We start from the raw sequence: 26,078 nt of genomic DNA, 5'->3' as shown, positions 1-26,078 counted from the left end.
TTCTATGCAGCGGTTTGAAAGCTATTGTTCTCTGTTATCAGTCATATCTGACAGAGAGGCCCGCTGTCTTTGTCCTTCAATAGATGTACAGAGAGTAATTAGGATTTGCAAAACCAGAAAAAAATCTTCCACAATGAACTTTATCTCAAATATCTTAAATTCTAGTTAGCTCCTGCAATGTTTACATATATTAATGAATGTCACTAATAGCTGTTTCATTGAAGTCAACTTGAATTATAGGTTTTGTCATACTTTAAATATTAAGCACTCATGCTCACAGTTATCTGTGAGACAAAAACGGAAATTTATTATTTTCGAGCAACTATTCATTTAAATATATATAATACCTGCTTAATCTGTCTATTTCGTCTCGATTCCTTTGCAAGCCTTTGGCATTGGAGAGGGTCTGCACTATTTTAGGTAGACTATTGCATCAGAAAATTTGACTTACAAACTTTGTAACATAGATTTATTATATTACTATAGCACATGTGAAAATAATCTATGCCAAAAATATACGACACATTTGTCTAAAGCTCTTTCCTACCGATTTAGGGTTCCTGGGTTCAAGCACCAGTGAAAGTTTATAAATATCATCTTCTGTGTGGTATAAATCAAGAGATAGCTGAAAAGTAAATTAATAAAATGTTAAATGATGGACAGCACCAAGTTATCAAATGAAAGCTCTAGCAGACACAAAAGACAATAGAAAAACTTTATTAAAAAGACAAAAACAGAAATTTGTAGATCGTGAGGGATATTCTCGAAAGTGTCAGTAATAGTTCATAGTAAAACATCAGGTTATTTTTCTTATTTTGAAACACATTAACAAACGTCTCAGTTTAGAGAATTTCATGGTGAACAACATCAAATTTTATACTCCCACACATTTTTTTTTATATTTATTAATAGCATCTTTCTGACAAAAATATGGATTTAGCATTGGTATAAAATGAGATGTAAAAAATTAGACCATGGTCATGCACAAGACATTGCTCTTATAATGTGTCATGGCTACATCAGTATTGCTTGAACATTCCAGGTGACAAAAATGGAGAATTAACTTTCGTTGCTGTTGAACAGATGGTTAATATTAATATTAATGACAAGTCTCACTAGACAGTTATATTAAAAAAATTAAAGAGCAACTATTGATTGTCTAGCGTAAAGGTTTTTTAACCCCTTAAATGCAGAGGACAAGTGGGACTCATCCTTAAAACTTGAGGGAGTCATGGAGAGGACAAGTCCTATTCGTCCTTCGCGGTCAACGGTCTATGTAGGGTGGAAATGTTTAGAGACAAATAGAAAAAAACACAGAAAACAACAGCCGTTGAAAGTCTTAAACATTCCAGATGGCTTACCTTATGTTTGTAAATTAATGCAACTTAGACTGTATTTTATTAATACTAAGTAGCTCTGTGCTGAGAATTCTGTGCTTTTTTCTATTTGTATCTAACTCCTCTGTTTCAAGCAGCTATTGCTACATAAAATGTGATCACACAATACACTATATATGTAATAAACATAATAAACAAATTTCCTTGACAAATCCCCATGGGGGTTGAAAAAGAATAAAGACCAGTTATTTATCACTTTCTACATGGAGAGCTATCTTAATAGTTGTTTGTTTATCATAATAGTATTTGATATTGGTTTTGAAAGAACATTATACAGGAATATTATCAAACTTTGGAAGTGCTTCAATAAAAGTCCATCAGAGGGGACTGGAACATAAAGGCACATGGACACTCCCATAACTAGATGTCATGCTAATAATTTAAAAAGTAATGTAATGTTTTTTGGGTGATTAATATAAGAATACTCCCATTTCAGGGTGAAATTTTAGTCAAGAGTTACTCCATGGTAAAGGCCAGTCTTCCATTTTCAGTGTGTACTCAGACACACTGTGCACCAAACAAGCAGTATGGTAGGTCCCACTCATAAGTATCCAATGCAATCATTGATAGGTTTGTAGAATAAGTAGTATGTACTGTATATGCTATGCAGAAGTGAATATAAATAATAGTTGCCTACACTCCCGGTATGTCTGGGAGGCTCCCGAATTTTTGGAGTTCTCCCGGACTCCCGGGAGAACAGGACAACATCCCGGGTCCAGCTCACCTCGTTTGTGAAGCGGCTGGGGGCTGGGCTAAACGCGTCATCCTGGCCTGCCCCCACCCACCGATAGGCTGAATGGACAAAAATTGACAGGGGTGTGGCCTAACGGCGCAATTCACGTGGCCACGCCCCCAAGATGGATCCCCCTCCCGGACAGCTGGCTGCAAAAGTTGGTAAGTATGATATAAATTCTACTATACCTATAAACAGTTTATTTTTAGTTTAGAAAAGCTGAATGGGGCTGTCATTAAACTACTGAGTAGTCCTAAAATGGACAGGATACATAACATGATAAACTTATGATAAGATAAAACAAAATACATACCGTTAAGAGGTTAACTAAATCCATACTTGTTTCTAGGTGGTGTGAGGAACTCTGCAGTGAAACCAGCTCATTGAGGGTGACATATAACTGCTGCATTTTAACAGTGTTTACTTTATTGTCATCTACCCAGTCAGGGAAAACAACATGTACAGCTATTAAGTCTTTCAAGTGAACACCTAGAATAGGAATTTTGAACCCTTCACACTCCGCAAAGGTTTTTCGATAATTACAGTAGTTTCCATTAGACGAGACCAGCTCAGTCATTTCATCCCACACCTGCAAGGGAAGGGATAAAAAAAAAAAATCAATCTATAGGTAAATTAGAATAATCGTGCTGTAATGTCCATAATATATGTTTCTGGATACTTCGTTCAAGAAACTGAAGTAAACTTATCAGAGATGCAGAGTTTTGTCACTGAACACTGTAGTAAACAAATAATCACACTTGTCAACTCTCTCCCGGGAGAGCAGGTAATTCTCCCGCGTCCTGCCCACTTCCTAGTGATTTGCGGTGATTTGCGTCATTTTGACCCCGCCCCCCAACAAAATATTGCTTTTGTTGTGGGGGCGGGGCCAAAATGATGTGATGAAACCTTCCCTGTCCCTTGTCTGGGATCTTCCGAGGCACCATAACTCAATGTTGGCAAGTATGCAAATAATATAAATTATCTTGTAATCATTGTACAGTTGATGGACACAACTATATTGGAACTTGTGATGCCTCAGTCCTTTCATGACCGGGGGAATTTCATAACTTAATGACCAGACTAAATTTCATAACCTATTTTATTTCAGACTGCCCTGGTGAATTTAAAAACATACTGATAGGTTAATTGGCTTCTGACAAAACTGACCCTAATGTTTGTGTTAGTTAGGAAATTTAGGATGTAAACTCCAGTGGGGCAGTGACCAATGTAAATGACTACTTTATAGAACTGCGTAGATACAAATATTGTTTTTTTAGAGACTGATTGACCAATATTTTTGTAGCATTTTATTAAGAATATTCTAATTTGTGAGCAGTACAGTATATATAAAACCAGGCAAAATGGTAAATCACATTTTTCCAAGTTTCTTCCTGTATTTACTTCAATTAGAGCAACCCCAAAAATGTACCTTGAATTGGAATTGTCGTTTTCTCCTGTTAAAAGAGGTTCCAAATAAGTGTACTTTATGGCAGGAACAAAGGTTACTGCAACTGCACATGGGTACAAACATTTTTATTGTGTCTATAAGGAAAGACCAGGGCAGTTGTGGGCAGACAAAATTTGGGGGGTTGGCTTTGCTATGGCTTATGATGGCTGTTATTCTGTGTGAAACCTATACAAAACAAATCAGTGTCACTCAGAGCTGGTGACACTGTCATGTTTCTGGGGGATCAGCTCGGAAACACAAGGGGCCTGATTCATTAAGGATCTTAACTTGAGAAACTTCTTATTCCAGTCTCCTGGACAAAACCATGTTATAATGCAAGGGGTGCAAATTAGTATTCTGTTTTGCACGTAAGTTAAATACTGACTGTTTTTTCATGTAGCACACAAATACTTGATAGCTTATTTGTACACTGAACTTTAAAGTTGATATTTGTGTGTTACATGAAAAAACAGTCAGTATTTAACTTATGTGCAAAACAGAATACTAATTTGCACCCCTTGCATTGTACCATGGTTTTGTCCAGGAGACTGAAATAAGAAGTTTCTCAAGTTAAGATCCTTAATGAATCAGGCCCATGTACATTTTTAACAGTTTTTTTTAAATTAAAGTAGCCTTCATGGTCCCTCAAGCATTCACAATATCCAGTATGTACTGGCAATCCTATTTGCTAACAAGATTTATAATCCTTTTTTTTTTGTTATTAACAGTTCAAGCTACAGTGCAGTGCCTGCAGCTTGAAGAGAACATAGCACAGACAAAAAGGAAGTTCCCATGTGTATCCACCCCATGTATTGGTGGCCGAATGCCTTCCAACCTGGGATCTCTAGGGGCTATGTTTTTTCTCAGCTAAGTTTTAACCTTTCTTATGGCACGTACCTTTGTAACATCAGCACTGAGATGTGTGTGAGTATCTTTAAGGCGAGAGATAGAGCTATGACTCAGCCCTCCAACCACAGACATCAGGGTATTAAAATTTTGGAGGTCCAGTAATTTCTGCAGTGAAATTAATCATATTTCAATAGAATCACAAATGTTCAGTGTTTATTTAGCGTATATACACTATGCAATTGACAGCAATAATAACTGGATTGCTAGAGCTAAACAAGCAAATAAAAACTTAGCGGAGATCCTTTACAAAGCACTAAATGACCACTCCATGTTGCAAATGCAGCACTGGACCTATTGTGACATCATTTTAGGCATTTGTGCCCAGATGACTACCTGGGTGCATCGGTTTACGTGGCAAAGTGCAGACATTTGTTGGAGTGGAGAGAGTGTGGAGAGAGTTGGGTGGAGTGAAAACATTCCTAGGGAGTAGGTGCAACCATGCACCACATTTTGCAGAGCAGTGCAGAAATGAGATTTCATTCTGTGAATGGGATATAATAGATAATAGACATTTCTTGAGTGGTCTTTACCACGTGAAAAAATGCATGACCATTTCCACTCTGACCATGTGACTTCAGTTTTGCACCAGCTCAGAGCTGGCGGCCTTTGGGTCTCGTCCTATACTTTCAATGGGACCCATTTGGCACCTCCATGTAACACTTCATCAGAAATGCATTTCCAAATGCCCTCCAGGAAATTTAAAATAAAGCCTGTGTGTATGAGGCCTTATATTACCAAACAAGATTTAAATTCATAGGGGAGAGTTCAATCACAGTGATGTCAGGCAGCTAATCGTTAGAAATTGAATTCCCCCCATAAGCTTCTCTGCAACACTATGTGCCCGATTCATTAAGGAACGTAAATGCTAATACGAGACGTATTTTGCATACAATTGCTCTGCACATGCTCAGAAAAGGACTATATGCCAGGCAACACAAGTGCATGGAATTCATCTATGAACGCAAATGACACTTACTATCGGCTACCACTTGAAGGATGGAACAGGTGTATGCATTTAGTAAATGTACAGCAAGGGTGTGCCAAGGTTGAACGCACGCACATCTGTCTGATTCAAGCTCTCTGCAGCTCAAGGGCAGTTGCTTGTGATGAATATATGGGACTTTATATTGCACATATGCATTGTGTGTATTCTGCAGTGTGTTGTGGCTGTCTGCCTCTGGCGAGTGCCTTATAGGCAGAGCGCACTTATATTTGTATTCAACTAGACGCGCTTCTTGAGATCCTCTTGTTGAATACGGACGTACGTGCGTGCAATTTACATCCATAGTGTGTTCATTTTGCGTTCCTTGAGGAATCAGACCTTATGGGGTATATTTACTAAACTGGTGGCTTGAAAAAGTGGAGATGTTGCCTATAGTAACCAATCAGATTTTCGTTATCATTTAGTTAATTCTACAAAATCACAGCTAGAATCTAATTCGGTGCCATAGGCAACATCTCCACTTTTTCAAACTCACAGTTTAGTAAATATACCCCTATGTGTCTTGTAAAGAGCTGCAACATTGTAAAGTAAACAAGTAAAAACTAACATTAGTCATTGCTGCCTGCCAAGATCAATTGTCATGATTAGCAAAGATGACAACTTTGCAAGGAACTAAATCACAGATGTTACATTATTTATATAAAATAAAATTAGATATGCTATAGATGCAAAACATTACACTCCTTATTTGCAAGTAAAACAATAAACAAGTTCCTCATATGAGGAAATTGAGGAAATTGTCATATGGATGTTCTGCCTCAATTTATTCTGTTATTTATTACAATGGGATAATTTCACCTTTAGGAATATAATTAAAAAAAGTATATGAGGCCTAAACAAAAACTACAAATTGAGTAGATATGAACAGTCAAATGGATCTGGAAAGCACATTTTGGTTTATGACCTCATACAGGAAACACATTATGTTTTTAAAAACACTAACAATGTAGAAATGTAATTGTACCTCTGCAACATTGATATACTTTGTAATGACTTCCGCTCTTTGCTGTGGGGTTGGCTTGCTAAGAACCATAAGCTGAACCCATTTAGAGATTCCATTGAATAGAGCTATGGACCTCTCCAAGGTTGCATTGTCCACTAAGCATCCATGGATTACATAGCTTTGGTAATCTGTAAACTGGGAAAAACCAAATCCATTATGTGCAGTATAGCAAATACAGGTCATTTAACAGAAAGTGTCTTTTGTAACTCCAAATGAATATAGCTCATAGACACAGTAGAACTCATTTACTACGATTGTATTGTAATGTTTCACAACCAGTGGCTAGAAACAAGACTATTTTCTATTTCGTACTTCTCCAGGTGTGAACTTCTTAAAAGTTTAGTGCAATAACACTGTCATCTGGCTTTTAATTATAAATAAAGAGGCATTACACTAAAACACAATATGTTTCTACAAGGTGTCCCTGGGTGATTGTACTATAGTCTCCTGTAGCTAATATATTTTATTTGAGATATGCTACCATTGGCAATCCATCAATTTCCATGACGAGTACTACCTTCATATACAGGATTATGTGACTGAGCAGGGTTAATGTTGTCCAAGTTTACGCATTGTTGTCATTTCGAAAAATGCCACCGTATACCATTGGTAATAAACAAAGGCGTTCCATCAGTAGTTCAAGTTCTCTATATAGAATGACTTATATGCTTTGCTGGCCTACTGAACAGCTATAGCACATCAGAGATGAAATAAAAAAAGTCACAAATAGAGTACATGTCACCTTGCACTTGTCAACAATGAATTGTTGAAAATAAGTGGGTGTGGCCTGTGGTGCTTTACAAGTTATTGTATTTACAAGTAACAAGAAATAAACCGGACCATCCAATCCATGAAGAACTAAAGCATTATTTACTTTAGAAAGACAGTACAGCCTATAAAAAGTGGAAAAAGTGCTGTCGAAGTGAAAGCTATTTCATGACCTTCCTAAATTTTAGAAAGGACTGGGTGGTATATGAACCTCCTGCATAGCAAAGGATATTAAGGTTCAATCCTGTGACGGATGGAGTAGTGTCTGAGAAACCCGTAAACATGAAATACATCAGTCATAAATGTTGGGGTACATTGCTACCAATATCCAGACAGTTCCACTTTATGCAAGCTAGAAAAAGAGTATAAATACATCATTATTATAGACTGTCCAATGTCTTGCTTAGCTCCAAGAAATTATATATTTGTGCACCATTACTCATCCAAGAGGTCTGCTTGGTGTACAGATGCTATATTACCATTGGTTTATGTAATCATTTGTGCAACTGGCCCTGCATAAGTTATCTCAGTTTGCAGAATTTACATGTATCTTTTTATTTTGTGGTAACTTCCTATGACCTGAGCTCATGGTACATTTTCAAGGGTAAATAGTATAATAAAATCCAAATAGCACTGATTATTACAGGTAACAAAATATTTGGGCCCTTTAAATGATATAGTGAATGGGCCCTTTAAATGGGCCCTTTAAATGATATACTGAATGGGCCCTTTAAATGGGCTCTTTAAATAATATACTGAATGCATTCTCTACAGCCATTTTTTAATACATAAAATGAAATAATTATAATATCATATATATATATATATATATATATATATATATATATATATATATATAATATCTTCATGAATTGGAACTCTGTAACAGCTCTAATGTGAATTTCTGATCCTTAACAAATAAAAATTATTAGGTTATCAGATTAATAATAACATTTATGCTTACAGATATCCTTCGGAAGGCTTTATACTCAAGAAATGTTAGGTGTTCTGCCAGCTCCACAGGCTCCAGATGGTCAAACAGAAGGCAAACCTTCCCCTTCTTAGATGTTTTTTTTCTCTGCGTGACTCTTCGCATCCAGTCATAAGATGGGCTGCAAACAACAGCGACAACACAAACTGTCACCACAAAATGCAGCAATCAATAAACAATTAACAGGGCTCTTATTGTGGTGTTTCTATTTACATGTGTTTTTCTCATTTTATCACCTTACACTGTGTAGGCAAGCAAAAGATAAAACACATAAAAGTAACTTGTTTTCCATTTGTGCCTGTCTTCTTGTATAATATTTTAGTATTTTGTTTTAGAATTATTTAAGTTACTGGCTTAAACGGCCAGCAATCTAGTTGCATTGGTGGAGCTAATATACTATTCCCTGACTTAGGAGTTGCCTCAGGCATCATGAGGTACCTTAAGGAGGTTGTTTGTGACGCATACTTCTCAACTAAGAAACTTACAGCATTTGAACACGGGGATTGACAAGAGTGTAGTAAGCAGCCAGATGTAATCATTGTTGTGATAAATGACTGAGCACCCAGCATCTTGTATATACTTTAGATGCTTTACTTGAACATGTAAGAAATGGAGTTCTGACCACTGGAGTCCAGATTGCCTTAACCAATAATATATTTTGTGGATCCTGGATATGCGGTCAGGCTTGACAAAACTTAATTTTGAATACATTAATTGAAGTTACTAACTTTTCTGTCACAAAAGATGCAGACCATATAAGCCATATATCAACAACGGTATACTTCTCCTCTGAATAGCCTTTATGCTCCCTGCAGAAAACGCCCACTCCTTACATTTAACCATCAGGAAAGGTCAAAATGTAAAACTACCAGTCTACATTGGACGACACTCCCCATTGAGGCACAATCCAGTATGCCAAGTCCCCTGTGTTTAGGGCATTAATGTATTATGCATTAATATATTCTGTATAACAACAGGCACCGAGAAGGTCCCTCACACCCTACCAGCATTTAATATAATAAACTATCTTCTACATTATTCTTACTTCTAAAAAGTCCATAAATCTGTTTTTCTATATTGTAAACTGAGAGGTATAAATGTTTTTATGTTAATGTGTTGCTTCCGAATTCCATAATGAAACACAAGCCATCTATTTGATCTTACTTAGGTTTAGTTATGTGATTGTATTATCCTTTACAGTTTATTATGTCACTTTTCTATTCTTGTTTTGAACTCATGTTGTCATGCTGACTATATTTTTAAATTTTTTTGTTTTGTCTTGATCCACATCATGTATCATTTTCTCAGGCCCAAATTCCACATAGGTCAGGCCTGTAGTGCCAGTAACACAGATTAATAAATTGGTTACATACCTAACATAAGGAAACCTTCGTCTTAGGCAGCTGTTCAAATTTATTTGTACCCCTGACTGCTTGGCACAAAGAAGCTCTGCTCTGTGATGCCCCCCCACACTTGCCACTTGGACATTCTCTCTAAACCATGTTGAACTGGGAAGGACAATGAAATATGCATGTAGTCAGGAATGGCGTGTCCTTGCTCAATTCTAAATTGCAGTGTAAACAAAAAGCTGTCCAGTATTTGTGTGCTACATGCAAAAGCAGTCTGTATGTTCCTGTTTTTTGCCCTGCATGCAAAAAAAAATACATTTGCACCCATTGCCTCTCTACATCATTTTTCCAGGATCATATCTGCACCTTTTTGTGGTTTGCTACTTACTCGAAATGTATTAAAATTGGTGTAAAACACTTGCATAATAATGTGGTACATCAATAATGTACACACAGGTGACAATTTAACATAAAATAACTGTATTTATTAAAGAAATGTTAGTAGGTACTTTATGTTAATGAGTACTATACACAAGACATGTGGTTTATGGGAGTTAAATCCCCAGTTTCCGACTCATCAATGGTTTTCTAAATATAGATCATTGTGTGTCAGCAGGAAATGTGTATTGTGTGCAAAATCCTGAACAAAATGAAACACTGATGCAATTCAAGGCAAGCATTTACATTGTAAAAGTGAAATTCAGAGATAGGGGGCAGCTATTACCAGAACTCATATATCCTGTGTATGAAGTAGTAGCCATCATTCATGGAAATCTAGAGAGTGGCTCATAGCAGACTCATGATCCCATAGCAGTACCGGTTACTAATTTGCTATTAAATACATTGGATATGATTGGATGATTAGTTAATTTAATATACAGAAAGCTTATAATTAAAGGTGGGTGGTAAACATATTAGAAAACCTTTGAGAAGTGGAGAGTACAAATTATCTGTAGACTTAACCTGTAATTATACTCTATTTTCACATTGTTGAAGGAAGCAACTTCATACATGATGCTGACAACATGTTAATCAATATATACATTCTTGGGATAAATAAATACATTACATATGTTATAAAATTGATTCAGTGTAATGCAGTATGTAATAACGGATTACATAAAAAAATATAGAAAGGAAAATTTAAGGCCAAGTCTATTAGCATATAACCAATGTAACCCTAAGGAAAGGGGCAGATTCAATTTCCCACATTGTTGTTTAGAACAATGTGGGGCGCGCATCAATACCGTTACTATGATAATTGATGTGCATCATTACCGTTACTATGATAATTGATGTGCATCATTACCGTTACTATGATAATTGATGTGCATCATTACCGCTAGTACCGTAATCTTAATGATGTCTGCTCACAGGTCTGTGAGCAAAAATCGACATTAAAATTACCATCCTAACGGTTATGATGCGTGCCCCGCGTTGTTCTTGGAATTGAATCTGCCCCTATGTGTGGATATTCTTCCATAGCACACATTTCTACTATCATGATACCGGTTGCTCTGACAACTAATGCCATCACTGGAGCAAAATATTCAATATTTGCCTCCATCAGATTGAAAGAATCCACTTTATATTGGCTGTTTCTTGTTCACATCCAAGGCAGAAACACCACATGCTCACACAACACCTAACAATTTTGTTACTGCAAAAAAACATAACCAAGACTCACATGCTGGAGATGTCTATAAGATTAATATGTTCTTCATAACCCAGCTGGCTTGCCAGTTCTCTGAATTCCTCCGTCAGCCGTATCAGTCCCAAATCCAAATTAAACTCTGCAGGAAATTCCAGAATCCAATATCTAGAACAGGCATAAGGGTCGTTATGACTTTCTGTCCTCACAAAAAGACACCTTTTTAATGTTTATTTGAATAACTGAACGTTGAGCAAATATTCCTCATAAACATTATTACCAGGATAAAAATTACAAACTATATTTGAGAAATCAATGATCAAAAAAATATCAAAACAATATATAGCTAACAGAAAAGGTTCAAAACATATAACATAACATTTATTATATCCTTTAAAACAGGGCTGAAATAAAAGACACTTATAACATTTAATTATGCAAAACAAATTGACAATTAATATTTGTCTGGAACACTGCAAAGACCGCCATTCACAAATAAGTGGTTGCCACAAGTAAAGATTGATTCGATGTACACCTTACAGTATTTTTCTGTGTTAACTTTATTTACCAATGAAGTAGCATAACTGTAAATATAATAATTATTTTAGTGAGGCTACCCAACAAGAGAGATAGCGATCTAAATTAAAAAATGAAGTCAATCTTGCAAACCAGTAAACTAAAATGAAAGCATGTTATGAACCCCATGTTAAAGGTATATGTTTAAGTGGGAATATAAATGTGTGGCAGTTTCGCTACTTGTATTTGGCCTGCAATCCCCGCCCCCCCCCCCCCCCCCCCCCCCCCCCCCCCCCCCCCCCCCCCCCCCCATACACAAGCACACACTAAAATTTGAACTTGTTTCATGGTCTGATGCATCTTGCAATCTGCAAAATAAAGTAAACAAAAGGTTAAGACTTCTGTCTATGTAAACGTACCGCATAAAGTGGCATGTGTTCAAGCGCATGTCATTGCAGTTTTCACCACAGGCATTTTGATAAGTACACATGTTAAAGAAAATATTTTGCAAACATTTTAAGCTTTCAGTTACTTGTCTTGCCAAAATATACATTTGGTTTACATTTAATATTCTGCATTTTAGGATATACTACGATATGTGGTAGTATTTATTCAACTTAAAAGTCATAAGTAATTCAAAAAGGTGACAACTCCATGGTGAAGGTTGCAGGTTATTGAATAGCTGTGCCGTTATCACCTTCAGATTTCAATAGGCACCAGTTGCTGGTAAATACAACAACCACAGCTTGTGCTGGGAAAGACACCATCATAAGAACACAGAGGATCACCTACAAACAGGCACATATGCTATTTTGGGATGTCTTGTTCTTATTTTTCAGAATATGCACCTTTCTTACAGGAAGCACATGAACCTGGTACATACCAGAGCTTCAAAACGTTTGCTTCCTTTGTGGTGTACCTAGTTAAACGTGGGTTGGGTGCACTCGTGTTTACATATGTAAACACACAGTTTTATTTTTCAGGACGCGTTATTTAACGGATCGTGGAGAGATTGGGGACCACCATTTATAGTAAGTTTCTTTGGCAGCAAACAAAACAACAACTTTTGTATGGTTTCTTAGAAAGAATTGGTAATCGGGAGTCATCTTATACATTGTACTTTCAGTAGGCAAACTTTTTTTACCATTGAGATACATTTGATGCGGGTAAGTACATTTATATGCAAACAATACAAATACAAATGTGGCAACTAAAAAAATGACAGTCCTGAGGTCTCCTCACCTTCATGAATAATTTAAGATATAAATGAAGCTCAAGTTTCTTTAGTATTTTCGAAGTAGTATCTAGAAATGTAGATAATTGTAGGAGTGTTTTTAAAAGAGTTTTTACTCTTTGTATGCTGAGCAATCAAACAAAAGTAGGTGAAGTCCCATTTTCTAAGGCAGTTACCAATAGGGAGTGTGGACATGGGGCTATGTAGGTACATAAAAAAGAAAAAACATTGCATTTTTGCATCTTCATAAAAGAATCTTAGTAGACTAGGTACTCTACTACCCTCCCCCCTTTAATGTTACTGTATGGGGAGTCTTAATGTTGTTAATGTGGATGTGGTCAGTGATCACCTGGATATGCCTTGTGTGAACTGGATACCCCTCCTGTGCAGTATATTTGTTTTAGGGCTGAACGTCTCTCTGCGCTGCACCCGGGTTACTTTCTTGTGTCGGTTTAGGATACTATTGAATTTCTATGGCTACACTGTTGTATCACAATGAGGATTTTATAATGTACAATGTTTTCTTATTAGTTTAGGTTAGAGTTAGCGTTTTCAATAGATTAGGAAACGTGTATTTCTCTGTACTGTTCCTTTTATAAAATCTAATAAAAAATATTTCATTTATAAAAAAGACCCTTACCAAGTTTTATTCATTTTCAAAATCTAAATGGAATTATTAAATTTTATTTTCATTTCCGCTAACCGTAATCCCCATTAGATATGACTATCCATTCTAATGTCTAAAGAAATTGAAGTGGCACCTTTCTCATTATTTACACCAGCTACATTTCATATAAGTTGTGTGTATTTTAAAATACAGTTCTTGTAATTTTAGATCTATTAGATCTATTGAAAAGAATGAACCCAAATGTATACATTTGTATCAAAACTGTCATTTTTAAAATAATTAACTTTGTTTGCTGCACCCCAAAACATGCATGGAGTTCCTGATAATTAACACTGTATATATTTTATCTGGAAGTTGATACTTATGATGTTATCCAAATAAAATAAAATCCCCCTCCTGTGCTTTGGAGAAGTTTCTATACAAGACCTGCTAGAGGAGACCAGCATGGACCACAGCTTCAAGAAGGACACCTACAATATTTAATTCAAGACAGCACAGACCAACTTCTTTATTCCTATAGATAGTTGGACTGCATTTATTTCACGCTTATTAGTTGCATATACAATTAATTTTATATTTGTGCCCTCACCTTATATTCACATCATCATGTGAAAGGCATGCATGACCCAAGTGATGTACATGAAAGTAAATGCAACTATAACACAGCCAATAAACAGTTGAGTGTTGCATTAATGAAGACAAAAAGACTATGCTCACAAATATGTTTATATATGTTTCCGTTTCATGTTGTGATATCCTTTATAGGTGTAATTTTCTGAAAATGTGTACTTTTAATCTGTCCACATATGATGCAAGCCAAGTATTTTTCAGTACTGAGTGGCCACATAATTTTACATATGTGGATGGCTAAACCGGACAGATCTGGGGTAAATGTATTAATGTCCGGATTCTTCAACTCCGGCGAGTTCGGCGTCTTCGGCGATTAAATTTAAAGTGGCGCTGCATTGTAAAGGGAAGTTTCCCTTTACAATGCAGCGCGGCTTTAACTTTAATCGCCAAAGACGCCGAACACGCCGGAGTTGAAGAATCCGGACATTAATACATTTATCCCCTGGTCTCTTTCTTGGCTGCCTATATAAATGGATTTCTACTGCCTGTTTCTTCCACATATAATAATCACAACTGAAGCTCCCTCATCCAGTTAAAACTAATTTATGGTCACCAAGACAATCACAGATAATTTGATTTATACAGATGATGTTGTTCTAGATGGACAAATAATGGTGAGCTGAAATCCATGGATATTGCCAGATATGCAAAGTCTTCTCTCTTTTTAGTTCCAACTTTTTAAGACCATGCTAGGGCTCATGTTAATAGACAATTTTTGTGCCCCACCCCTATTCTCAAGACTCTTATGTTCAAGTTTTGGAAAAATTCCTAGTCTACTATATTTTCAAGGTCCTCCATAAATCATTGTGAATTGTAGTTTTGGTATAAATTAAAAACATTTTTTTTATGTAACTTTGACTGCTAAGAACCCTAATAGTTCCAAATGGAGGCTCAAAAGTAGATATTAGACCATGATGGAAGAATTTTGCAAATAGCTGTAACAAAACTCTTAAGGGCATTCACTTCAGCCACTTTTGAAATATTCAGAGCACAAAATCAGTTTGGTTCCTTAATCTTCCAGATTACAGACATATGGTTCAGAGTTAGTTTCACTGTTATTGAATCCTACAACATAGCTCAGTGCTATCCACCGTTTTAGGTATGGAATTCCACATTTATGGAGTTCTACATGATGGAGGGCCAGACAGCACAGGCAGAGGGAGGATGGGGTACAATATGTCAAAAAAGGAAATCACATTTGTGGCGAGATGAAATCGTCTATACAAAGAGCACCAGGCTCAATGAAAAAAAAAAATCATAACATATTTGGTAAGGTGAAAAAAATATTACTTATTGTACACAGCAAAAAAGTAAATACTATGTATGGTATAACAAAAAGTAAATAGCAGATCCATGCACTAGACATACCGCCTATATTCAAAGTAACAGCTAAATGGCCACCACATTCTGTCCCATGCACCCAATATACAGCTTTGAACCATGCATACTTTCGTACATACTACAGTCCTATGCCAAGCATTACACCTCTGTACCCAACTTTAGAGTCTCATGACCACCACATAAAGCCCTGGTACAGATAAACACAATACCATGTCCCATAACAACCGTATATTGTATCGTCCCATACCCATAAATTTCATCCTATGCAAGCCTCTGTTCCCCCCTTCCTGCATTTCACCAGTCTCACCTCCCTCTGTTTTGCTTAGTAGTCTCTCCACTTTAGCAGTTATAAGTCCTCCTTGCAATAGTAGACAGAAATGGAGAAAAACCACTACAATTTCATTCAAATAAAGCACAGGTTGTCCCAAAATGAAACCATGTGGCTTCTATCTGTAACAGCAACAACAACGTAAACTAATGAAAGTTATGGCTTATGAAGCCTGGGCTTGCCATTAGAGTGCTTCATTCCTCCATCTGTTTAGTAGTACAAAAACAGAGCATGTTACTGACTTCTGAGTAAACCACTTTCTGGATTAATCACTTGGGTCAAGGACTGTGACTGGTTGATTTACTACATTTATTGGAGTGTGTCACCAATATGACTCAATCATTAATGAGTTATAAAAGGAACAGAACATTGCAAACTGATCATCATCATCATTTATTTATATAGCGCTACTGATTCCGCAGCGCTGTACAGAGGACTCATTCACATCAGTCCCTGCACCATAGGAGCTTACAGTCTAAATTCTTTAAACTACACACACACACACAGACTAGGGAGAGAGAGAAAGAGACTAGGGTCAATTTTGATAGCAGCCAATTAACCTATCAGTATGTTTTTGGAGTGTGGGAGGAAACCGGAGCACCCGGAGGAAACCCACGCAAACACAGGGAGAACATACAAACTCCACCCAGATAAGGCCATGGTCGGGAATTGAACTCATGACCCCAACGCTGTGAGGCAGAAGTGCTAACCACTTTGCCACCTTGCTGCCAACTGATGCAACTAATGTCTGTCTAAAGTTTTCCCAAATTCATCATCTATTAGCATTACCCTTCAGTAGCTTTATTATCTAGTTATTTTAGGTACTGTACTACTTCTAGCTCTGTATGATTTGGGCGTCCTGTGCCACAAAATTAATATAGAAAATAAAACTCATACATTGAGGCTCTGGTCATGGACACTTTTGCATTGGTTTGTGCTTAATTGTACTGAAAAGGATATATTGATAGAAGTTTGCCAGCTAGTTCAGCAGAGGACAAATACCACCGATGCATTAACAAGATGGTTCTCGGCAACAGGCTGTTGTTCAGGTTACCTCTCTTATCTGTGAATAAAAATATAAAGTAAACACATAGATGTTATAAATATCCATTAATTATCAATTACTTTTATGAGTACTCAATGTTGTGTGAACCATTATAATGCCTGTAAACTAAGGCCTGTACTGAGAATTTTACATATTGTAGTTAATCAACCGGGGGATTTGGCCGAAAATACACAATCTCACCTACTAAAATAGAACTGTGAATGGCACAGGCATAACACACTTCGCTGTTCAGCAGTTTTGGTGTAAAGCACAAGTTCTAATTAAAACTAATTGTAGATTCTATATCACTTTATTATTTTGTGATATAATGTTCTAAAGTGAATGTGACCCAGATTCTATTCTCAAAAGTACAGATACTGTTTTGGAGATACTGCAAATTATATAACATTGAGTTAGTCAGTAAATTGAATGTATACAGACAGATCTACCAGAGGAATTAAGAGCTTGAGACTTTTTTGAAACTGTAAAGGCCTCGCCATTCCGCTTGTCAAATTGAGAATAATATGAAGGAAGATACTATTTAGGGGAACATCTTCTTTGAAGGCATTATCAACCTAAAACAAAGTAGAACATACCTGTATGGCAGTATGTAGTGGAATTCTACAAAACATCCAATTCTTCTCATGACCCATGTTATAAAATAGTTTACATTGTGTACACAGGTGCAGCTTGTCAAATTATAGTTCACTCTGCACCTGTAATTGCCTCCACACAATAAAGAGCATTCAAGACAGAGGCAGATAGGTGCACCTATTAGTGACTGTGAGCATCACATTTACGGTACTTACGTCTCAAAAAAAAATTTGTTTTATAAAATTTCAAAGTCTAAGTCTCTAGATGACATTTACATCTCACATGCCCTAAAAATGGAATGAAGACAAAGAGTTGAATCTTGTTAGACAAAAGGAGGCTAAGAAGGTAATCAGATGTGTAAAGGCACAAGCTGAAGAAAAAATGGCCCAGTCAGTAGGTAAAGGGGACAAAACTTTTTTTTAGGTATATAAGTGAAAAGAGAAAAACAAGAGGAGGAATAATAAGACTAAAGACAGAGATTGAGAGTCTTGTTGAGGGAAAAAAGGTAATAGCAGATGATCTTAATATTTTTTTTGCTCAGTGTTCTCTACAGAAAGAGAGGAAGGGGCCACAGTTAAGTTGCAAGTATAGTCATAAAAATTAAGTAGATACAAGTACATTTACAGAGGAGAAGGTCCTAACAGAGCTCTCAAAACTGAAAGTGGATAAACCAATGGGGCCAGATGGGATACAGTCAAGGAAATTAAAGGATTGCTGGTAACGCCATTAACAGAATTATTCAACCAGTTACTAGCTACTGTAGTAATTTCAGAGGACTAGAAAAGAGCTAATGTAGTCCCACTGCACAAAAATGGAATCAAGGAAGAGGCAAGCAACAACCGACCAGTAGTAGGGAAATTGATGGAAACACTCTTAAAAGAAAGAGTTGTAGAATATCTAAAGTCTAGCAAGTTACGGAATCCTAAACAGCATGGATTTATTAGGAGGAGATCATGTCAAACAAATCTTATTGACTTTTTTGACTGGGTGACTCAAGGGGGGCCATAGATGTGGCTTATCTAGACTTTAGTAAGGCTTTTGACACTGTCCTACATGGCAGACTTAAATAAACTCAAAAGCTTGGGATTGGATTATAAGATTGGTGAACGGATAAGATCCTGATTGCAGGATAGAAATCAGACAGTTATTGTAAATAGAGGGCACTCCACTGGTAACCTTTCCCTCCTGCATTCACAGGAGAGAAAGGTTACCAGTGGAGTATCCCAAGGATCTGTACTTGGACCAGTGCCTTTTAGTATCTCTATAGGTGGCACTGCAAATGGTATTGAAGGGAAAGTCTGCCTTTTTGCAGATGACACAAAGATATGCAACAGGACAGACAAACCAGGAGAGGTAAAACAAATGATCGATTATCTAGGTAGACTAGAGGAATAGTCAGGAGAGTGGCAACTACAATTTAAGGCTAGAAAATGCAATATCATGTATTTGGGTCTCAAAAAACACAGAAGGTAAATATAGTATTAATGATACTATAATGGAAACTACTGAGGAGGAAAGGGATCTAGGTGTCACTATTTAAGGTGACTTAAAGTCAGGTAAGCAATGTAACATAACAATGAGAAAGGCAAGTCAGATGCTTGGTTGCATAGCTAGTGGAATCAGTAGCAGAAAGAAAGAAGTAATAATGCCCCTATAAAGGTCATTTGTACGGCCTCATCTAGAATACTGTGTTCAATTCTGGAGGTCATATCTCCAGAAGGATATAAATACATTAGAGACTGTACAAAAAAGGGCAACTAAAATGGTGCATGGCCTACAGCACAAAACTTTGCTGGGAAGACTAAAAGATCTTAATATGTATGGTTTGGAGCAGAGAAGGGAAAGGGGAACATGATAGAAACTTTCAAATATATCAAGGCTTTTAATATGGTACAGGATGAAAATATTCTTCAAAAGAAAAAAAGTATTAGAATATGAGGTCATGCACTGAAACTGGAGGGAAGTTGGTTCAGAGGAAATTTGAGAGAAAAACTACTTTAAAGAAAGGGCAGTGGAATAGCCTCCCATCAGAGGTGGTTGAGGCTAATACAGTAGAGCAATTTAAACATGCTTGAGATAGACATAAGGATAGCCTTACAAAGATTAAAGGATCAAATAGGTTACCATATGTTAAAGATTGGGCAGACTAGATGGGCCAAGCGATGAAAATTTGAACAACCTTAAAAATGTAAAAATAAATAAATCTGTATTTGAGATTGTCAAATTAGAATATCTAAGGGGAGATGTGATGGGGTGGGGATGTGTTGGGATTTTTCTAAATTATAAGGCCTGATTCATTAAGGCATGCAAAACAATAATATATATATATATATATATATATATATATATATATATATATATATATATATATATATAGTGAGAAAGTACACCATTCACAGGAATCAGACACAGGTATGCTGAACCATTTAGCTGTTTATTAGAAGTTGTCAGGATGGTAAAAATGCTCCAATGCTGGTACAGCAATCATATCCAGTAACAGTACACGAAAATCCCCACCACCTACATCTAGCTAGACAATATGTCCCTGTCTGCTCGTCGGCCACTTACTGGCATCGGTGGTGCCACCCACACATACAGACAGTGTCTTTATCCTCCACCCCAAGCACTACAATAAATCCCAGCAAACCAATCACACCCATGTGGAACACCTGTGTGTGTGTGCTCAAAGAGGAACCTAGGGAAAACTTAACCCTGTCTGCAGACTGCTGCTGCAGACTAACTGTGTTCCTACCTGTTCCCTTACAGGAAACTGTGGCAAATATCCCTCTTTGCTACATACCCCTCCCCTTATCGTCGCCAACCTTGCTGACGCTGATACTGCGGAGAGTGCATTCCCACCCTGGGGACAGATTGTCCCTTATGGGAACTTTGTCACCTGGTTGGAAAAATCCAACTACAGCTGACTTATCATAGTTTCTTTTTCTATTGTGCTGGACTTTATATTTCGCCAAGGTATAGCCTGGGATACCTGGTGGCATAGTCCACTATGACCAATACATACTGATGGCCGTGGACCGACTCCTCTAATGAGCCTACCCGAATCCATACCAATATGCTCAAACGGGGTCTGCACCACAGGGATGGGACCTGGCGGGGCCCGATAGTCTGACTTCGGACAGGTTCTCTGACATACTGGACACATCCGGCAAAACCTTTTTATTGCCTTGTACACTCCTGGCCAATAGAACCTGAGCAATATCCTCTCCAGTGTTTTATCTTCCACCAAGTGTCCCCCACACAGATGTGTATGTGCAGCTTTGAGAACAAGTGATGTATGGATTTGTGGTACTAACAATTGCTCCACAGTTCTACCCTGTACATTAGCAACTCTATACAACAGATCATTCTCTACCATATAATAGGCAATACCCTCTGCAGGCTTGTTACCCTTCTCTACCCCATTAATCTCAACCACATGCTTATAGACATTAGCTAAGGCAACATCTCAAAGTTGGTCTCAGCCAAAGTCTGTTAGTGGAAACAAGTTAGACAATACTGCCCAGTCCGAGTCCTCATTGAGAGGTGTAGCCCCTTCACCTGAGGTCTCGCCAATGAACGATGCCAGGGTCTGGTTTTGCGTTGGTACTGGTGCAGCTTCCCTTTGTCTACACTCCCACCTCTTAGGAGGTTTATTTTCCTGAATTGTCTGGTTCAGGTTTTGTAGTAGATTCCCATTCCCATTCCCTGTTCCCTCAAGCTCCTCCATCAAGGCTGGACTTTTGGCCGGTGCTTCAATTGCCAACGTGTCCGGCTGGATTCGCTCCTGGAGGATCTGCTTGAACAGCGGAAAGTCTCTGCCCAGGATTAAAGAGTATGGCAGTTTGGGGCAATGGCCGCTACCATTGTTACTGTCTGTCCATTCACAGTAATAGGCAAAAGAGTCCTGTCATATTCCTCGGCAGTCCCATGGACACAGAGTACCTTCCCCCCCCCGGCGGTTAGTGACTTCGCTGACCGTCGACTGCAGATCTGAGGTGTTCCCCGCTGTCTAGCTATGTGGAAACAGGCCAAGCGAGCTGCGTCCCGTTACTTAGCAATGAGGCGCTCCCGGTCGGTAGAGGCAGACAGCCGTCCCTGAGCATAGAGAAGACTGCGGGGACTGCGCCTGACAATTGATATTATTATAATTATTAATAATAATAATAATAATAATAATAATAATAATAATAATCAGATGGCCAAAATGGTCTTATCTGCTGTCAATTTCTACTTATGATTATATTTGGGTAGTGAATTCACTAAAACAGTTTGACCTAATTGACCTTGCTTTAAGCTTTCTAAATTTCTTTATCTAATGCATATATTTCCAAGTAAATGACTGTAAAAGTATTAGTATATGTGACGAGTCGCATATCTGCATGCATTTTGTTCTTTATATGACTGGTGACTGGTGTTCCTCCAAGGGGGTATAAGATGAGCATGGTCTGTGTGTTGAACAATAATAAAATATAGATGATTGATATAGTATGGAAACAGAAAAATGTGTACACTCAAAAATAAGTTACAATAAAGTAGAAAATAACTTTTATGTTTATACTCAACATTCCTCAGTTCTCAAAGCGGAGTTCAATGTGCTTTTTAATTGGTCTTGGCACTTTAATAGAACTATGTATTTCAGTACAAAATATCTCATCACTGGCACTTGAAAGTTATCAGAATAGCTATAGATAGAACTTTATCATACATACCAAACATCTCAATGCACGTATACAAAAGTTCATCCAAAGTCGCTGCCTTTCGGAATGCAGTGGATCCCATTGTTGTTAAGTCATCAATGATTCATACTTGTCCAGAATACCATATTTCAGATGGAGTTGTTCTTAATGGTCTTAAGGTTATTTGTTAATCAAGCTTTAAAGTCCTGTTAATAGAAAAAGACATTAAAAAGTGTGTTGACACTAGATTTGCAAAATAAATCATTTCTGATATATAATAATGGCAATAACATTGAATTAAAATTGTGCTTTTAAAATCAGTCAGCCACTCCATGCAAAAGTTAAAGTCAGAAAAACTGTGGGGAAAAAAATAAATACAGATGAAGCTATCATTTTGTTAAATTACAAAATTCTGATTCCATGAGGAAAAAAAATTACACACAAGTCAATTTGATGGGAAACAAAGCATTTGCTTACGTTTATCGATGGATGGTACACAACAGCTGGTGGCAGAGTAGACTAAGGGATCTATTTAACAAGCGGTGAGGAGTCAAAATGTCGGCGTAAATGCCGGCAAAAGGAACTTTCGCCACTTTTTTTTATTTAACAAAGGGTTAATGCCGGATCTGGCATTAACCTAATTACCTGGAAGTAGGTTTGGGTTGTACTCAGCACCGGGCTATAAACCCCTTATGTATCACTAGGTATGATTATTATCCAATATAATTCGGGGAGGTGCTCCAGTACTGTTTAGGAACATTCATACATAGAAGAGAAAAAAAGAAGGAATAGTACTGAAAGGAGCACTCTTTTTGTCAGATAATAGAATTTTTTATCTTTTGTATATATTAAAATGAACAACCTTTATTAGTAAATTTAAAATTAATAAGCGAAATATTTAAAATACGAGATATGTTGCAAATTGACCTGAATATTAAATCTGTTAAAAAAGGTAGAAAACTACCACGTTGGCCTGTTGCTATGTATATCCCTCTTATTACTTGGTAGAGTATATTAATAATATGTAGTACCTCAGGGTAATTATAAACAGGGCTATGATAAACCTTGTTATTATAAATCCACCAGGGGGCAGGCTTGTGTCCGCCTATTAAATAGACTTAGCTAGTCCACATGACTCATTATTTCCACTTTTTATTCGTTGTTATTGTTATAAGGAGTAAGGAAATAACAGATCTAATGATTCATAAGTGAGAAAAGTGATCCCAGTCAGGGTATCACTACTCACTAGTTATAAGGGTAGAGGCTAATGTACTATATACATAGTCTAAAGATAGTCCACTGGTTAGTGTGTTCACCAGCTTGTAGAACCCCTTGGTTTTAGACTGACTCTATAGATTGTTGTAAATGCACCCTAATGTCTTACTATTTGGTGTGTTATAGCGCTGGACTGTCTGGTTGAATACAACGCTACCTATTGGTGTGTTATAGTGCTGGACTAACTGGCTGTATATATCGCTGCCTACTAGTAGAGTTTCTTAAACTGCTAAACCCTATGATCCATATCATAAATGTGGATTAAATAGTGGAGAACATAGATACTCTTATTTTCAACTAATGAGGACATAGCACACAGGCTCAGCGTGAACGCCGACGCGCGTTTCGCTTATGAGCTTTAACGAGGCAACCAGACTGACGGTTCCAATTGGCTTTATAAAGGGATGTGCCCGCCCACTCTATGACGCTCATGTATAGCGTTAGATAGGGTACTTTGCATTCCCCGTTTTTGGCAAGCGTTGATAGGTTGTAGAACATCACATGACTCTGTCATGTGTTCAGAAGTATAGTGTGTTGATGTTATCGTTTCACAAGGGAGGGCCTGTCCTGAATCAAGACATGTGATTGGTCCCCTGCTGTATCGATGGTAACACACTTCTAATAGTGTTCTGACATATTCACAACGTAAGTGTATATCTTCCACCTCACCAACAGTATATAGAAGATGACTGCACAAAATAGGATAAATAAACTTAGTCACTCGTTAGCGCGCCCTCTTCATATTGTTCCATTGATATTATAGTTATAAATTCTACATTTAACTATTACTTTACGTAGCCTAATGTTGTTATATTTGAAAATATAGAGTTTATAAGCAATGTTGATATGTTAGGTATATATTAAGTGATATAGATCATAGTTCCCTCCTGCTAATTTCCATACATTTTTATAAAATGTTTTCTTAATAAAAATATATATACCTTCCATTGTGACAGCTTTATATGACAAGTAACTATGTATTAGTGATTGATGAAATATTTGTCATTCATTAGTATACCGTCTTTAAATAGGATATAGTTGGTAGTTTTTCTTTTACCTAGTTGTTGTTAAAATGATCAAATGGTATTATAAGTGTATAAATTCTGGGCGTTATTGTATATCTGATATGTATAGTATTTACTCTGGATCATGATTCACTCAAAGTAGTTGGAGTAAATTGCTTACTACCTTTAGTAGTATCTAATTATATATTCAATAAAACATCTCTATTCCTTAGTATGGGCCCAAACCCATATTGTTAGTAATCTTCGTTTATGTTAGACCGCACTGATGCCGGTCCTCAAGAGTGGTTTCAATGTGCATCAACCTGAGACTGGGAGCTGACTCTCAGTATCATTATATAGTGTGTCTGTGGATCCGTGAATCATTATAATATTGTAAATCATATATTTAAGTTTCAATTTCCTAATTACTTGTGAAAATCATCTATTTATTCAGATAAATATATCCTCTTTATTTTATAGTGATGATGTGACAATAGTGATTAGAGATGTGAGTGACTGTAAATTTATTAAAAAATTAAGACGTGATGTGATAATAAGTTAATTAGGGTAAGCTTTCAATGCTTACTTATTAGTAATTGTGCTTAGGGTCTATAATAACCATTGTGTAGTGTATGTTATTGTAGGATATTAGGTGATACTGAATGCCAGTTTAGTCCCCAGTTAGTTCGAATTTCATTAGGAGTTTAATGCATACATATTGTGTATATATTTAATATGAGATTCTATATTGTCATGTGATCAATGTTATACATTGGTCTAAACTGATCTAATTCAGATCAAATTACTCCCAATACTTCAAGAGAACACCATATAATTACTGTTATCATTAAGGCCTTTAGGGGTGAGACTTCCCATTAAAAAGATTTTTTTGGTCTCATGTTTTAAAAGCTCAGTTTTAATATCCCCTCCCCTTAGACCTAACGTTATCTGTTCCATCGCATACGCTTTGAGATATTTGGGATCATTATCATGATGGATCAGAAAATGTTTTGCCACTGTGGTAAGTGGTTTCATATTTGTTTTGTCCCTATTGGCATTGCGTATATTCCCAGCATGTTCCAGAATTCTTTTCTTTAGCGGTCTGGTGGTCATTCCTATATAGTTAAGTTGGCAGGGGCAAGTTAAACAGTATATTGTATTAGGAGTATTACAGTTGAGAAACTGATCTATGACCCATTTTCGTTGGAATTTGTCTATATACTCTTTTGTTGGAATTGCATATTGACATGCTTTGCATATTCCACATCGGAAAAAGCCATTTGGCCTAGTTGACAACTGTTTGCAGGATGACTGAAGTGAACTATGTACAAGTTGGTCCTTAAGATTTCTGGAACGTCTCCACGTAATTTGTACCCTATTTTGTAGGGTTTGACTAAGGTCCTCGTCCGTCATGAGAACATGCCAATGTTTCTGAAAAATAGATAAAATATCCTTCCATTCTGTACAGTAAGTACCTATCATTCTGGTGTCATCATATTTATTTTTCTTATTATTGGAAGAAGGATATAAAAGAGACTCTCTATCTCTCATCCTGA

The 26,078-nt window shown here is 36.9% G+C and overlaps 1 protein-coding gene across 2 annotated transcripts in view; it reads right to left on the bottom strand.

Moving 5' to 3' along the window:
• The window catches only part of RASGRP3 (RAS guanyl releasing protein 3), a 129,217-nt gene that overhangs the window by 24,455 nt on the left and 78,684 nt on the right, over positions 1–26,078 (bottom strand). For both annotated transcript variants that reach the window (XM_075203673.1, XM_075203672.1), the window contains exons 2-10: positions 22,277–22,449; positions 16,889–16,991; positions 12,187–12,249; positions 11,288–11,419; positions 8,225–8,372; positions 6,454–6,627; positions 4,475–4,591; positions 2,444–2,719; positions 548–625 (exon numbers count right to left, since the gene is read on the bottom strand). In XM_075203673.1, the coding sequence (XP_075059774.1) occupies positions 548–625; positions 2,444–2,719; positions 4,475–4,591; positions 6,454–6,627; positions 8,225–8,372; positions 11,288–11,419; positions 12,187–12,249; positions 16,889–16,991; positions 22,277–22,346 (1,161 nt within the window). In that variant the 5' untranslated portion in view covers positions 22,347–22,449. The remainder of the gene's footprint in view (positions 1–547; positions 626–2,443; positions 2,720–4,474; positions 4,592–6,453; positions 6,628–8,224; positions 8,373–11,287; positions 11,420–12,186; positions 12,250–16,888; positions 16,992–22,276; positions 22,450–26,078) is intronic.

Source organism: Mixophyes fleayi, chromosome 3 (genome assembly GCF_038048845.1).
Source record: "Mixophyes fleayi isolate aMixFle1 chromosome 3, aMixFle1.hap1, whole genome shotgun sequence".
Lineage (NCBI taxonomy): Eukaryota > Metazoa > Chordata > Amphibia > Anura > Limnodynastidae > Mixophyes > Mixophyes fleayi.
The sequence above is the reverse complement of the archived record's forward strand: the minus strand, read 5'-3'. Positions and strand labels throughout refer to the sequence as shown.